Source organism: Borostomias antarcticus (genome assembly GCF_949987555.1).
Source record: "Borostomias antarcticus genome assembly, contig: scaffold_278, whole genome shotgun sequence".
Lineage (NCBI taxonomy): Eukaryota > Metazoa > Chordata > Actinopteri > Stomiiformes > Stomiidae > Borostomias > Borostomias antarcticus.
This window is the reverse complement of record NW_028176111.1, coordinates 46,818-61,817: the sequence shown is the minus strand read 5'-3', so window position 1 is coordinate 61,817 and position 15,000 is coordinate 46,818. Positions and strand designations below refer to the sequence as shown.

At 46.5% G+C, this 15,000-nt stretch overlaps 1 protein-coding gene across 2 annotated transcripts in view; it reads right to left on the bottom strand.

Moving 5' to 3' along the window:
* The window catches only part of adipor2 (adiponectin receptor 2), a 57,043-nt gene that overhangs the window by 6,281 nt on the left and 35,762 nt on the right, over window positions 1-15,000 (bottom strand). For both annotated transcript variants that reach the window (XM_084462737.1, XM_084462738.1), the window contains exon 4: window positions 1,432-1,603. In XM_084462737.1, the coding sequence (XP_084318863.1) occupies window positions 1,432-1,603 (172 nt within the window). The remainder of the gene's footprint in view (window positions 1-1,431; window positions 1,604-15,000) is intronic.

Genomic DNA, 15,000 nt, shown 5'->3' with positions numbered 1-15,000 from the left:
TACTACCCACCATTATCTATAATAATGTATCTATTATGGAGGTAATACTACCCACCATTATCTATAATAATGTTTCTATGATGGAGGGTACTACTACACAGCATTATCTATAATAATGTAGCTATGATGGAGGTACTACTACCCACCATTATCTATAATAATGTAGCTATGATGGAGGTACTACTACCCACCATTATCTATAATAATGTATATGATGGAGGTACTACTACCCACCATTATCTATAATAATGTAGCTATGATGGAGGTACTACTACCCACCATTATCTATAATAATGTATCTATGATGGAGGTACTACTACCCACCATTATCTATAATAATGTACATGATGGAGGTACTACTACCCACCATTATCTATAATAATGTAGCTATGATGGAGGTACTACTACCCACCATTATCTATAATAATGTACATGATGGAGGTACTACTACCCACCATTATCTATAATAATGTATATGATGGAGGTACTACTACCCACCATTATCTATAATAATGTATCTATGATGGAGGTACTACTACCCACCATTATCTATAATAATGTACATGATGGAGGTACTACTACCCACCATTATCTATAATAATGTAGCTATGATGGAGGTACTACTACCCACCATTATCTATAATAATGTACATGATGGAGGTACTACTACCCACCATTATCTATAATAATGTATATGATGGAGGTACTACTACCCACCATTATCTGCATAGTGTTAGTGGTGCAGCTGCTGTGACCTGTGTTTGTGCTGCTGTTCAAGCGTACTCTGAAGGACTGCTCTTCACAGAGACGCCATGTTGTCTCTGTCCAGCGTGTGTTGAGTAAACACACTTTTATACGTGGAGCCATGAAGACTAAAGAGAGAGTTTTCTTCCACAAGGGAGAGGAGAAGGAAAGCGTTGGTCAATATTCAGCTTGATGGACTGAGAACCGACACAAGGTGGCAGTGTTGTACAGAACTCTGTGTGAATGAGTGATGACTGTGTGTGTGTGTGTGTGAGAGAGAGAGAGAGAGAGAGAGAGAGAGAGAGAGAGAGAGAGAGAGAGAGAGAGTGTGTGTGTGTGTGTGTGCGCATGTGTGTGTGTGTGTGTGTGTGAGAGAGAGACTGGTGTGTGTGTGTGTGAGAGTGCGTGTTTGTGTGTGTGTGCGCATGTGTGTGTGTGTGTGTGTGTGTGAGAGAGTGTGTGTGTGTGTGTATGTGTGTGTGTGTGTGTGTGTGTGTGTGTGAGAGTGCGTGTTTGTGTGTGTGTGTGCGTGTGTGTGCGTGCGTGTGTGTGTGTGTGTGTGTGTGTGCGCATGTGTGCGTGTGTGTGTGTGTGTGTCCTGTGCCCTACCCAGCAGGTGTGTGTGTGTGTGTGTGTCCAATGCCCTACCCAGCAGGTGTGTGTGTGTGTGTGTGTCCTGTGCCCTACCCAGCAGGTGTGTCCAGATGTTGCCCGTCTCTGTGTGGATCCTGAAGATGCTCTTGAAGCATGCTCTGAAGGAAGGCATGGGGGGGCGGTGCCCGTGCAACAGGTAGTCGTTGTCCTTCAGCCAATCAGGAAGCACGTCGTGAGGGATGACACGCCACCGACCCTCCCACACCTGATTGGTGGAGAAAAAACAGGCTTCATGGTGGTATCTGCTACTCTGTGAGGATGATTAGGGCTACACATGTATCTGTAAAGTTATGTTTCTGCTGCATAGAATTGATAGAGATTAGAGTAAATTAAAATAATAGTAGAGTTGCTTAGTATATTAATAATGTGAGGTGTGTGTGTGTGTGTGTGTGTGTGTGTGTGTGCGTGTGTGTGTGTGTGCAGGTGCAAGCGGGGAAAGTACCTCTACAAGTAGTACTACTCTGACCCTTCCTCCTAGCACTTATTATATTTACTTTTGTAGCTGTTATAGTACTTTTACTTCACCAGTAGGTCAGGCTCTTACACGCTTGTTTACCAGTAGGTCAGGCTCTTACACACTTGTTTACCAGTAGGTTAGGCTCTTACACGCTTGTTTACCAGTAGGTCAGGCTCTTACACGCTTGTTTACCAGTAGGTCAGGCTCTTACACGCTTATTTACCAGTAGGTTGGGCTCTTACACGCTTGTTTACCAGTAGGTTAGGTTCTTACACGCTTGTTTACCAGTAGGTCAGGCTCTTACACGCTTGTTTACCAGTAGGTTAGGTTCTTACACGCTCGTTTACCAATAGGTCAGGCTCTTACACGCTTGTTTGGAAGGAGATGCACTTATGAGTTCTAGTGAGTATTAGTACACTTCACTACCTACGTTGAATGCACTTATTGTAAGACGCTTTGGATAAAAGTGTCTGCTACAGTAAATTACTGTCATGAAAGTACAAAACAGATAGGAGCAAGAAATATCCAGTAGAAGGTTTCTGGAAGAGCAGGGTGAGGGAAGCAGTGTTTAGTAGTGGGTTTATGGAAGAGCAGGGTGAGGGAAGCAGTGTTTAGTAGAAGGTTTATGGAAGAGCAGGGTGAGGGAAGCAGTGTTTAGTAGTGGGTTTATGGAAGAGCAGGGTGAGGGAAGCAGTGTTTAGTAGAAGGTTTATGGAAGAGCAGGGTGAGGGAAGCAGTGTTTAGTAGAAGGTTTATGGAAGAGCAGGGTGAGGGAAGCAGTGTTTAGTAGTGGGTTTATGGAAGAGCAGGGTGAGGGAAGCAGTGTTTAGTAGAAGGTTTATGGAAGAGCAGGGTGAGGGAAGCAGTGTTTAGTAGTGGGTTTATGGAAGAGCAGGGTGAGGGAAGCAGTGTTTAGTAGTGGGTTTATGGAAGAGCAGGGTGAGGGAAGCAGTGTTTAGTAGTGGGTTTATGGAAGAGCAGGGTGAGGGAAGCAGTGTTTAGTAGAAGGTTTATGGAAGAGCAGGGTGAGGGAAGCAGTGTTTAGTAGAAGGTTTATGGAAGAGCAGGGTGAGGGAAGCAGTGTTTAGTAGTGGGTTTATGGAAGAGCAGGGTGAGGGAAGCAGTGTTTAGTAGAAGGTGAGGGAAGAGCAGGGTGAGGAAGCAGTGTTTAGTAGTGGGTTTATGGAAGAGCAGGGTGAGGGAAGCAGTGTTTAGTAGAAGGTGAGGGAAGAGCAGGGTGAGGGAAGCAGTGTTTAGTAGAAGGTGAGGGAAGAGCAGGGTGAGGGAAGCAGTGTTTAGTAGTGGGTTTATGGAAGAGCAGGGTGAGGGAAGCAGTGTTTAGTAGTGGGTTTATGGAAGAGCAGGGTGAGGAAGCAGTGTTTAGTAGAAGGTTTATGGAAGAGCAGGGTGAGGAAAGCAGTGTTTAGTAGAAGGTGAGGGAAGAGCAGGGTGAGGAAGCAGTGTTTAGTAGAAGGTTTATGGAAGAGCAGGGTGAGGAAAGCAGTGTTTAGTAGAAGGTGAGGGAAGAGCAGGGTGAGGGAAGCAGTGTTTAGTAGTGGGTTTATGGAAGAGCAGGGTGAGGGAAGCAGTGTTTAGTAGAAGGTTTATGGAAGAGCAGGGTGAGGGAAGCAGTGTTTAGTAGTGGGTTTATGGAAGAGCAGGGTGAGGGAAGCAGTGTTTAGTAGAAGGTTTATAGAAGAGCAGGGTGAGGGAAGCAGTGTTTAGTAGTGGGTTTATAGAAGAGCAGGGTGAGGGAAGCAGTGTTTAGTAGAAGGTTTAGGGAAGAGCAGGGTGAGGGAAGCAGTGTTTAGTAGAAGGTTTAGGGAAGAGCAGGGTGAGGGAAGCAGTGTTTAGTAGTGGGTTTATGGAAGAGCAGGGTGAGGGAAGCAGTGTTTAGTAGAAGGTTTATGGAAGAGCAGGGTGAGGGAAGCAGTGTTTAGTAGAAGGTTTATGGAAGAGCAGGGTGAGGGAAGCAGTGTTTAGTAGTGGGTTAATGGAAGAGCAGGGTGAGGGAAGCAGTGTTTAGTAGTGGGTTTATGGAAGAGCAGGGTGAGGGAAGCAGTGTTTAGTAGAAGGTTTATAGAAGAGCAGGGTGAGGGAAGCAGTGTTTAGTAGAAGGTGAGGGAAGAGCAGGGTGAGGGAAGCAGTGTTTAGTAGTGGGTTTATGGAAGAGCAGGGTGAGGGAAGCAGTGTTTAGTAGAAGGTTTATAGAAGAGCAGGGTGAGGGAAGCAGTGTTTAGTAGAAGGTTTATGGAAGAGCAGGGTGAGGGAAGCAGTGTTTAGTAGAAGGTTTATAGAAGAGCAGGGTGAGGGAAGCAGTGTTTAGTAGTAGGTTTATGGAAGAGCAGGGTGAGGGAAGCAGTGTTTAGTAGTGGGTTTATGGAAGAGCAGGGTGAGGAAGCAGTGTTTAGTAGTGGGTTTATGGAAGAGCAGGGTGAGGGAAGCAGTGTTTAGTAGAAGGTTTATGGAAGAGCAGGGTGAGGGAAGCAGTGTTTAGTAGAAGGTTTATGGAAGAGCAGGGTGAGGAAGCAGTGTTTAGTAGTGGGTTTATGGAAGAGCAGGGTGAGGGAAGCAGTGTTTAGTAGAAGGTTTATGGAAGAGCAGGGTGAGGGAAGCAGTGTTTAGTAGAAGGTTTATAGAAGAGCAGGGTGAGGGAAGCAGTGTTTAGTAGTGGGTTTATGGAAGAGCAGGGTGAGGGAAGCAGTGTTTAGTAGTGGGTTTATGGAAGAGCAGGGTGAGGGAAGCAGTGTTTAGTAGAAGGTTTATGGAAGAGCAGGGTGAGGGAAGCAGTGTTTAGTAGAAGGTTTATGGAAGAGCAGGGTGAGGGAAGCAGTGTTTAGTAGAAGGTTTATGGAAGAGCAGGGTGAGGGAAGCAGTGTTTAGTAGAAGGTTTATGGAAGAGCAGGGTGAGGAAGCAGTGTTTAGTAGTGGGTTTATAGAAGAGCAGGGTGAGGGAAGCAGTGTTTAGTAGTGGGTTTATGGAAGAGCAGGGTGAGGGAAGCAGTGTTTAGTAGAAGGTTTATGGAAGAGCAGGGTGAGGGAAGCAGTGTTTAGTAGAAGGTTTATGGAAGAGCAGGGTGAGGGAAGCAGTGTTTAGTAGTGGGTTTATAGAAGAGCAGGGTGAGGGAAGCAGTGTTTAGTAGTGGGTTTATGGAAGAGCAGGGTGAGGGAAGCAGTGTTTAGTAGAAGGTTTATGGAAGAGCAGGGTGAGGGAAGCAGTGTTTAGTAGTGGGTTTATAGAAGAGCAGGGTGAGGGAAGCAGTGTTTAGTAGAAGGTTTATGGAGGAGCAGGGTGAGGGAAGCAGTGTTTAGTAGAAGGTTTATGGAAGAGCAGGGTGAGGGAAGCAGTGTTTAGTAGTGGGTTTATGGAAGAGCAGGGTGAGGGAAGCAGTGTTTAGTAGAAGGTTTATGGAAGAGCAGGGTGAGGGAAGCAGTGTTTAGTAGTGGGTTTATGGAAGAGCAGGGTGAGGGAAGCAGTGTTTAGTAGTGGGTTTATGGAAGAGCAGGGTGAGGGAAGCAGTGTTTAGTAGAAGGTTTATGGAAGAGCAGGGTGAGGGAAGCAGTGTTTAGTAGAAGGTTTATGGAAGAGCAGGGTGAGGGAAGCAGTGTTTAGTAGAAGGTTTATGGAAGTGCAGGGTGAGGGAAGCAGTGTTTAGTAGAAGGTTTATGGAAGAGCAGGGTGAGGGAAGCAGTGTTTAGTAGAAGGTTTATGGAAGAGCAGGGTGAGGGAAGCAGTGTTTAGTAGTGGGTTTATGGAAGAGCAGGGTGAGGGAAGCAGTGTTTAGTAGAAGGTTTATGGAAGAGCAGGGTGAGGGAAGCAGTGTTTAGTAGAGGGTTTATGGAAGAGCAGGGTGAGGGAAGCAGTGTTTAGTAGAAGGTTTATGGAAGAGCAGGGTGAGGGAAGCAGTGTTTAGTAGAAGGTTTATGGAAGAGCAGGGTGAGGGAAGCAGTGTTTAGTAGAAGGTTTATGGAAGAGCAGGGTGAGGGAAGCAGTGTTTAGTAGAAGGTTTATGGAAGAGCAGGGTGAGGGAAGCAGTGTTTAGTAGTGGGTTTATAGAAGAGCAGGGTGAGGGAAGCAGTGTTTAGTAGAAGGTTTATAGAAGAGCAGGGTGAGGGAAGCAGTGTTTAGTAGAAGGTTTATGGAAGAGCAGGGTGAGGGAAGCAGTGTTTAGTAGAAGGTTTATGGAAGAGCAGGGTGAGGGAAGCAGTGTTTAGTAGTGGGTTTATGGAAGAGCAGGGTGAGGGAAGCAGTGTTTAGTAGTGGGTTTATGGAAGAGCAGGGTGAGGAAGCAGTGTTTAGTAGAAGGTTTATGGAAGAGCAGGGTGAGGGAAGCAGTGTTTAGTAGAGGGTTTATGGAAGAGCAGGGTGAGGGAAGCAGTGTTTAGTAGTGGGTTTATAGAAGAGCAGGGTGAGGGAAGCAGTGTTTAGTAGAAGGTGAGGGAAGAGCAGGGTGAGGAAGCAGTGTTTAGTAGTGGGTTTATGGAAGAGCAGGGTGAGGGAAGCAGTGTTTAGTAGTGGGTTTATGGAAGAGCAGGGTGAGGGAAGCAGTGTTTAGTAGTGGGTTTATGGAAGAGCAGGGTGAGGGAAGCAGTGTTTAGTAGAAGGTGAGGGAAGAGCAGGGTGAGGGAAGCAGTGTTTAGTAGAAGGTGAGGGAAGAGCAGGGTGAGGGAAGCAGTGTTTAGTAGTGGGTTTATGGAAGAGCAGGGTGAGGAAGCAGTGTTTAGTAGAAGGTTTATGGAAGAGCAGGGTGAGGGAAGCAGTGTTTAGTAGAAGGTTTATGGAAGAGCAGGGTGAGGGAAGCAGTGTTTAGTAGTGGGTTAATGGAAGAGCAGGGTGAGGAAGCAGTGTTTAGTAGAAGGTGAGGGAAGAGCAGGGTGAGGGAAGCAGTGTTTAGTAGAAGGTTTATGGAAGAGCAGGGTGAGGGAAGCAGTGTTTAGTAGAAGGTGAGGGAAGAGCAGGGTGAGGAAGCAGTGTTTAGTAGAAGGTTTATGGAAGAGCAGGGTGAGGGAAGCAGTGTTTAGTAGTGGGTTTATGGAAGAGCAGGGTGAGGGAAGCAGTGTTTAGTAGTGGGTTTATGGAAGAGCAGGGTGAGGGAAGCAGTGTTTAGTAGTGGGTTTATGGAAGAGCAGGGTGAGGGAAGCAGTGTTTAGTAGAAGGTTTATGGAAGAGCAGGGTGAGGGAAGCAGTGTTTAGTAGTGGGTTTATGGAAGAGCAGGGTGAGGGAAGCAGTGTTTAGTAGAAGGTTTATGGAAGAGCAGGGTGAGGGAAGCAGTGTTTAGTAGAAGGTTTATGGAAGAGCAGGGTGAGGGAAGCAGTGTTTAGTAGTGGGTTTATGGAAGAGCAGGGTGAGGAAGCAGTGTTTAGTAGTGGGTTTATGGAAGAGCAGGGTGAGGGAAGCAGTGTTTAGTAGTGGGTTTATGGAAGAGCAGGGTGAGGGAAGCAGTGTTTAGTAGTGGGTTTATGGAAGAGCAGGGTGAGGGAAGCAGTGTTTAGTAGAAGGTTTATGGAAGAGCAGGGTGAGGGAAGCAGTGTTTAGTAGAAGGTTTATGGAAGAGCAGGGTGAGGAAGCAGTGTTTAGTAGTGGGTTTATGGAAGAGCAGGGTGAGGGAAGCAGTGTTTAGTAGAAGGTTTATGGATGAGCAGGGTGAGGAAGCAGTGTTTAGTAGAAGGTTTATGGAAGAGCAGGGTGAGGGAAGCAGTGTTTAGTAGAAGGTTTATGGAAGAGCAGGGTGAGGAAGCAGTGTTTAGTAGAAGGTTTATGGAAGAGCAGGGTGAGGGAAGCAGTGTTTAGTAGTGGGTTTATGGAAGAGCAGGGTGAGGGAAGCAGTGTTTAGTAGTGGGTTTATGGAAGAGCAGGGTGAGGGAAGCAGTGTTTAGTAGAAGGTTTATGGAAGAGCAGGGTGAGGAAGCAGTGTTTAGTAGTGGGTTTATGGAAGAGCAGGGTGAGGGAAGCAGTGTTTAGTAGTGGGTTTATGGAAGAGCAGGGTGAGGGAAGCAGTGTTTAGTAGTGGGTTTATGGAAGAGCAGGGTGAGGGAAGCAGTGTTTAGTAGTGGGTTAATGGAAGAGCAGGGTGAGGAAGCAGTGTTTAGTAGAAGGTTTATGGAAGAGCAGGGTGAGGGAAGCAGTGTTTAGTAGTGGGTTTATGGAAGAGCAGGGTGAGGAAGCAGTGTTTAGTAGAAGGTGAGGGAAGAGCAGGGTGAGGGAAGCAGTGTTTAGTAGTGGGTTTATGGAAGAGCAGGGTGAGGGAAGCAGTGTTTAGTAGAAGGTTTATGGAAGAGCAGGGTGAGGGAAGCAGTGTTTAGTAGAAGGTTTATGGAAGAGCAGGGTGAGGGAAGCAGTGTTTAGTAGTGGGTTTATGGAAGAGCAGGGTGAGGAAGCAGTGTTTAGTAGTGGGTTTATGGAAGAGCAGGGTGAGGGAAGCAGTGTTTAGTAGAAGGTTTATGGAAGAGCAGGGTGAGGGAAGCAGTGTTTAGTAGTGGGTTTATGGAAGAGCAGGGTGAGGGAAGCAGTGTTTAGTAGTGGGTTTATGGAAGAGCAGGGTGAGGGAAGCAGTGTTTAGTAGTAGGTTTATGGAAGAGCAGGGTGAGGGAAGCAGTGTTTAGTAGTGGGTTTATGGAAGAGCAGGGTGAGGGAAGCAGTGTTTAGTAGAAGGTGAGGGAAGAGCAGGGTGAGGAAGCAGTGTTTAGTAGAAGGTTTATGGAAGAGCAGGGTGAGGGAAGCAGTGTTTAGTAGTGGGTTTATGGAAGAGCAGGGTGAGGGAAGCAGTGTTTAGTAGTGGGTTTATGGAAGAGCAGGGTGAGGGAAGCAGTGTTTAGTAGTGGGTTTATGGAAGAGCAGGGTGAGGGAAGCAGTGTTTAGTAGAAGGTTTATGGAAGAGCAGGGTGAGGGAAGCAGTGTTTAGTAGTGGGTTTATGGAAGAGCAGGGTGAGGGAAGCAGTGTTTAGTAGAAGGTTTATGGAAGAGCAGGGTGAGGGAAGCAGTGTTTAGTAGAAGGTTTATGGAAGAGCAGGGTGAGGGAAGCAGTGTTTAGTAGTGGGTTTATGGAAGAGCAGGGTGAGGGAAGCAGTGTTTAGTAGTGGGTTTATGGAAGAGCAGGGTGAGGGAAGCAGTGTTTAGTAGAAGGTTTATGGAAGAGCAGGGTGAGGGAAGCAGTGTTTAGTAGAAGGTTTATGGAAGAGCAGGGTGAGGGAAGCAGTGTTTAGTAGAAGGTTTATGGAAGAGCAGGGTGAGGGAAGCAGTGTTTAGTAGTGGGTTTATGGAAGAGCAGGGTGAGGGAAGCAGTGTTTAGTAGTGGGTTTATGGAAGAGCAGGGTGAGGGAAGCAGTGTTTAGTAGAAGGTTTATGGAAGAGCAGGGTGAGGGAAGCAGTGTTTAGTAGTGGGTTTATGGAAGAGCAGGGTGAGGAAGCAGTGTTTAGTAGAAGGTTTATGGAAGAGCAGGGTGAGGGAAGCAGTGTTTAGTAGTGGGTTTATGGAAGAGCAGGGTGAGGGAAGCAGTGTTTAGTAGTGGGTTTATGGAAGAGCAGGGTGAGGGAAGCAGTGTTTAGTAGTGGGTTTATGGAAGAGCAGGGTGAGGGAAGCAGTGTTTAGTAGTGGGTTTATGGAAGAGCAGGGTGAGGGAAGCAGTGTTTAGTAGTGGGTTTATGGAAGAGCAGGGTGAGGGAAGCAGTGTTTAGTAGTGGGTTTATGGAAGAGCAGGGTGAGGGAAGCAGTGTTTAGTAGTGGGTTTATGGAAGAGCAGGGTGAGGGAAGCAGTGTTTAGTAGAAGGTTTATGGAAGAGCAGGGTGAGGGAAGCAGTGTTTAGTAGAAGGTTTATAGAAGAGCAGGGTGAGGGAAGCAGTGTTTAGTAGTGGGTTTATGGAAGAGCAGGGTGAGGGAAGCAGTGTTTAGTAGAAGGTTTATGGAAGAGCAGGGTGAGGGAAGCAGTGTTTAGTAGTGGGTTTATGGAAGAGCAGGGTGAGGGAAGCAGTGTTTAGTAGTGGGTTTATGGAGGAGCAGGGTGAGGGAAGCAGTGTTTAGTAGAAGGTTTATAGAAGAGCAGGGTGAGGGAAGCAGTGTTTAGTAGTGGGTTTATGGAAGAGCAGGGTGAGGGAAGCAGTGTTTAGTAGAGGGTTTATGGAAGAGCAGGGTGAGGAAGCAGTGTTTAGTAGAAGGTTTATGGAAGAGCAGGGTGAGGGAAGCAGTGTTTAGTAGAAGGTGAGGGAAGAGCAGGGTGAGGAAGCAGTGTTTAGTAGTGGGTTTATGGAAGAGCAGGGTGAGGGAAGCAGTGTTTAGTAGTGGGTTTATGGAAGAGCAGGGTGAGGGAAGCAGTGTTTAGTAGAAGGTGAGGGAAGAGCAGGGTGAGGAAGCAGTGTTTAGTAGAAGGTTTATGGAAGAGCAGGGTGAGGAAGCAGTGTTTAGTAGAAGGTTTATGGAAGAGCAGGGTGAGGGAAGCAGTGTTTAGTAGAAGGTTTATGGAAGAGCAGGGTGAGGAAGCAGTGTTTAGTAGAAGGTTTATGGAAGAGCAGGGTGAGGGAAGCAGTGTTTAGTAGTGGGTTTATGGAAGAGCAGGGTGAGGGAAGCAGTGTTTAGTAGAAGGTTTATGGAAGAGCAGGGTGAGGGAAGCAGTGTTTAGTAGAAGGTTTATGGAAGAGCAGGGTGAGGAAGCAGTGTTTAGTAGAAGGTTTATGGAAGAGCAGGGTGAGGAAGCAGTGTTTAGTAGAAGGTTTATGGAAGAGCAGGGTGAGGGAAGCAGTGTTTAGTAGAAGGTTTATGGAAGAGCAGGGTGAGGGAAGCAGTGTTTAGTAGTGGGTTTATGGAAGAGCAGGGTGAGGGAAGCAGTGTTTAGTAGAAGGTTTATGGAAGAGCAGGGTGAGGGAAGCAGTGTTTAGTAGTGGGTTTATGGAAGAGCAGGGTGAGGGAAGCAGTGTTTAGTAGAAGGTTTATGGAAGAGCAGGGTGAGGAAGCAGTGTTTAGTAGTGGGTTTATGGAAGAGCAGGGTGAGGGAAGCAGTGTTTAGTAGAAGGTTTATGGAAGAGCAGGGTGAGGGAAGCAGTGTTTAGTAGTGGGTTTATGGAAGAGCAGGGTGAGGGAAGCAGTGTTTAGTAGTGGGTTTATGGAAGAGCAGGGTGAGGAAGCAGTGTTTAGTAGAAGGTTTATGGAAGAGCAGGGTGAGGGAAGCAGTGTTTAGTAGAAGGTTTATGGAAGAGCAGGGTGAGGAAGCAGTGTTTAGTAGAAGGTTTATGGAAGAGCAGGGTGAGGGAAGCAGTGTTTAGTAGAAGGTTTATGGAAGAGCAGGGTGAGGGAAGCAGTGTTTAGTAGAAGGTTTATGGAAGAGCAGGGTGAGGGAAGCAGTGTTTAGTAGAAGGTTTATGGAAGAGCAGGGTGAGGAAGCAGTGTTTAGTAGAAGGTTTATGGAAGAGCAGGGTGAGGGAAGCAGTGTTTAGTAGAAGGTTTATGGAAGAGCAGGGTGAGGGAAGCAGTGTTTAGTAGTGGGTTTATGGAGGAGCAGGGTGAGGGAAGCAGTGTTTAGTAGTGGGTTAATGGAAGAGCAGGGTGAGGGAAGCAGTGTTTAGTAGAAGGTTTATGGAAGAGCAGGGTGAGGGAAGCAGTGTTTAGTAGTGGGTTTATAGAAGAGCAGGGTGAGGGAAGCAGTGTTTAGTAGAAGGTGAGGGAAGAGCAGGGTGAGGAAGCAGTGTTTAGTAGAAGGTTTATGGAAGAGCAGGGTGAGGAAGCAGTGTTTAGTAGAAGGTTTATGGAAGAGCAGGGTGAGGGAAGCAGTGTTTAGTAGTGGGTTTATAGAAGAGCAGGGTGAGGGAAGCAGTGTTTAGTAGTGGGTTTATGGAAGAGCAGGGTGAGGGAAGCAGTGTTTAGTAGTGGGTTTATGGAAGAGCAGGGTGAGGGAAGCAGTGTTTAGTAGAAGGTGAGGGAAGAGCAGGGTGAGGGAAGCAGTGTTTAGTAGAAGGTTTATGGAAGAGCAGGGTGAGGGAAGCAGTGTTTAGTAGTGGGTTTATGGAAGAGCAGGGTGAGGAAGCAGTGTTTAGTAGTGGGTTTATGGAAGAGCAGGGTGAGGGAAGCAGTGTTTAGTAGAAGGTTTATGGAAGAGCAGGGTGAGGGAAGCAGTGTTTAGTAGTGGGTTTATGGAAGAGCAGGGTGAGGGAAGCAGTGTTTAGTAGTGGGTTTATGGAAGAGCAGGGTGAGGAAGCAGTGTTTAGTAGAAGGTTTATGGAAGAGCAGGGTGAGGGAAGCAGTGTTTAGTAGTGGGTTTATGGAAGAGCAGGGTGAGGGAAGCAGTGTTTAGTAGAAGGTTTATGGAAGAGCAGGGTGAGGGAAGCAGTGTTTAGTAGAAGGTTTATGGAAGAGCAGGGTGAGGAAGCAGTGTTTAGTAGAAGGTTTATGGAAGAGCAGGGTGAGGGAAGCAGTGTTTAGTAGAAGGTTTATGGAAGAGCAGGGTGAGGGAAGCAGTGTTTAGTAGAAGGTTTATGGAAGAGCAGGGTGAGGGAAGCAGTGTTTAGTAGTGGGTTTATAGAAGAGCAGGGTGAGGGAAGCAGTGTTTAGTAGAAGGTTTATGGAAGAGCAGGGTGAGGGAAGCAGTGTTTAGTAGTGGGTTTATAGAAGAGCAGGGTGAGGGAAGCAGTGTTTAGTAGAAGGTGAGGGAAGAGCAGGGTGAGGAAGCAGTGTTTAGTAGAAGGTTTATGGAAGAGCAGGGTGAGGAAGCAGTGTTTAGTAGAAGGTTTATGGAAGAGCAGGGTGAGGGAAGCAGTGTTTAGTAGAAGGTTTATGGAAGAGCAGGGTGAGGGAAGCAGTGTTTAGTAGAAGGTTTATGGAAGAGCAGGGTGAGGGAAGCAGTGTTTAGTAGTGGGTTTAGGGAAGAGCAGGGTGAGGGAAGCAGTGTTTAGTAGAAGGTTTATGGAAGAGCAGGGTGAGGGAAGCAGTGTTTAGTAGAAGGTGAGGGAAGAGCAGGGTGAGGAAGCAGTGTTTAGTAGAAGGTTTATGGAAGAGCAGGGTGAGGAAGCAGTGTTTAGTAGAAGGTTTATGGAAGAGCAGGGTGAGGAAGCAGTGTTTAGTAGAAGGTTTATGGAAGAGCAGGGTGAGGGAAGCAGTGTTTAGTAGAAGGTGAGGGAAGAGCAGGGTGAGGGAAGCAGTGTTTAGTAGAAGGTGAGGGAAGAGCAGGGTGAGGGAAGCAGTGTTTAGTAGAAGGTTTATGGAAGAGCAGGGTGAGGGAAGCAGTGTTTAGTAGAAGGTTTATGGAAGAGCAGGGTGAGGGAAGCAGTGTTTAGTAGAAGGTTTATGGAAGAGCAGGGTGAGGGAAGCAGTGTTTAGTAGAAGGTGAGGGAAGAGCAGGGTGAGGAAGCAGTGTTTAGTAGAAGGTTTATGGAAGAGCAGGGTGAGGGAAGCAGTGTTTAGTAGTGGGTTTATGGAAGAGCAGGGTGAGGGAAGCAGTGTTTAGTAGTGGGTTTATGGAAGAGCAGGGTGAGGGAAGCAGTGTTTAGTAGTGGGTTTATGGAAGAGCAGGGTGAGGGAAGCAGTGTTTAGTAGTGGGTTTATGGAAGAGCAGGGTGAGGGAAGCAGTGTTTAGTAGTGGGTTTATGGAAGAGCAGGGTGAGGGAAGCAGTGTTTAGTAGTGGGTTTATGGAAGAGCAGGGTGAGGAAGCAGTGTTTAGTAGTGGGTTTATGGAAGAGCAGGGTGAGGGAAGCAGTGTTTAGTAGTGGGTTTATGGAAGAGCAGGGTGAGGGAAGCAGTGTTTAGTAGAAGGTTTATGGAAGAGCAGGGTGAGGGAAGCAGTGTTTAGTAGTGGGTTTATGGAAGAGCAGGGTGAGGGAAGCAGTGTTTAGTAGTGGGTTTATGGAAGAGCAGGGTGAGGGAAGCAGTGTTTAGTAGTGGGTTTATGGAAGAGCAGGGTGAGGAAAGCAGTGTTTGAGGTGTGAGCGGAGAAGCACAGATGCATTTAATGAGCAGGAAGTTGGCAGGACGCCCAGAAATATGTGAAAGTGAGGCTTGTGTTCAGCGAGATAAGACCACGCCTGAGATCACACCTTGTTCTTTTACTACTGTAATATAAAGAGAACTGCCTCGGAGTGTATCTGACCCTCCAGTTCTCTGGGGATTGAACTGCCTGCAAGCTTGCATTAAAGGGGGTCCACGTTTGCAAATCTAGCTTTTTCATTGTTTTTGCATGTACATTTGAGTCTCTGATGGGCCTACTAACACACAAAGTATGACGCAAAACAACCCTGTCATTTTGTTGTGGTCAGCCGAAATGAAAACATTAGGAAAAAAAGTCAGTTCCATCAAGCTATTCAAATCTCCAGTGTCAAATCACATCACCGTCGGGGACTCATTATAATAATCCCGCCCCCATTTGAATACCTCCAATCAACTGTGTTTGTTTACCTGGCTATAAAGGCTGAGATTATTTGCAGGTCCCGCTAGCTAGCATGTCTTCTCATGGAGAATGCTCTGTTCTTTGATATACCAAGTAGCACAGATCGTCTCCCAAGCTCAAAGAACAGAAGAGCTGAGTGGATAAATGTTATTTTTGATGCCAACATTCCCGCTGAAATTGTCAAAACACTGGCAGTGTGTGCTAGCCATTTTTATTTTATTTTATTATTAATATTTTTCCATTAACGAACATCAGACAAACAGACTCACAACCAACAGACAAACAGAAAAAAAAGGAAAGCAAATAAATCATAAATTATCAAGGAGACAGAACATGGACAAAACAGCAAACCAAAAATAACACTAAACAAAACACAATAATTAAATTAATATATAGTATGTATGCCAATAGTCAATTGTTCAAGTGTGTGTGCAAAGGGGGGGGGGGGGCATCACCACCATCAACAACACCAGGGTAGGTTGTAAGAGATAGGGTTAGGGGTTAGGGTAGTAAGATATAGGGTTAGGGTTGTAAGAGATAGGGTTAGGGGTTAGGGTTGTAAGAGATAGGGTTAGGGGTTAGGGTTGTAAGAGATAGGGATAGGGTTAGGGTTGTAAGAGATAGGGTTAGGGTTGTAAGAGATAGGGTTAGGGTTGTAAGAGATAGGGTTAGGGTTGTAAGAGATAGGGTTAGGGTTGTAAGAGATAGGGTTAGGGTTGTAAGAGATAGGGTTAGGGTTGTAAGAGATAGGGTTAGGGTTAGGGTAGTAAGAGATAGGG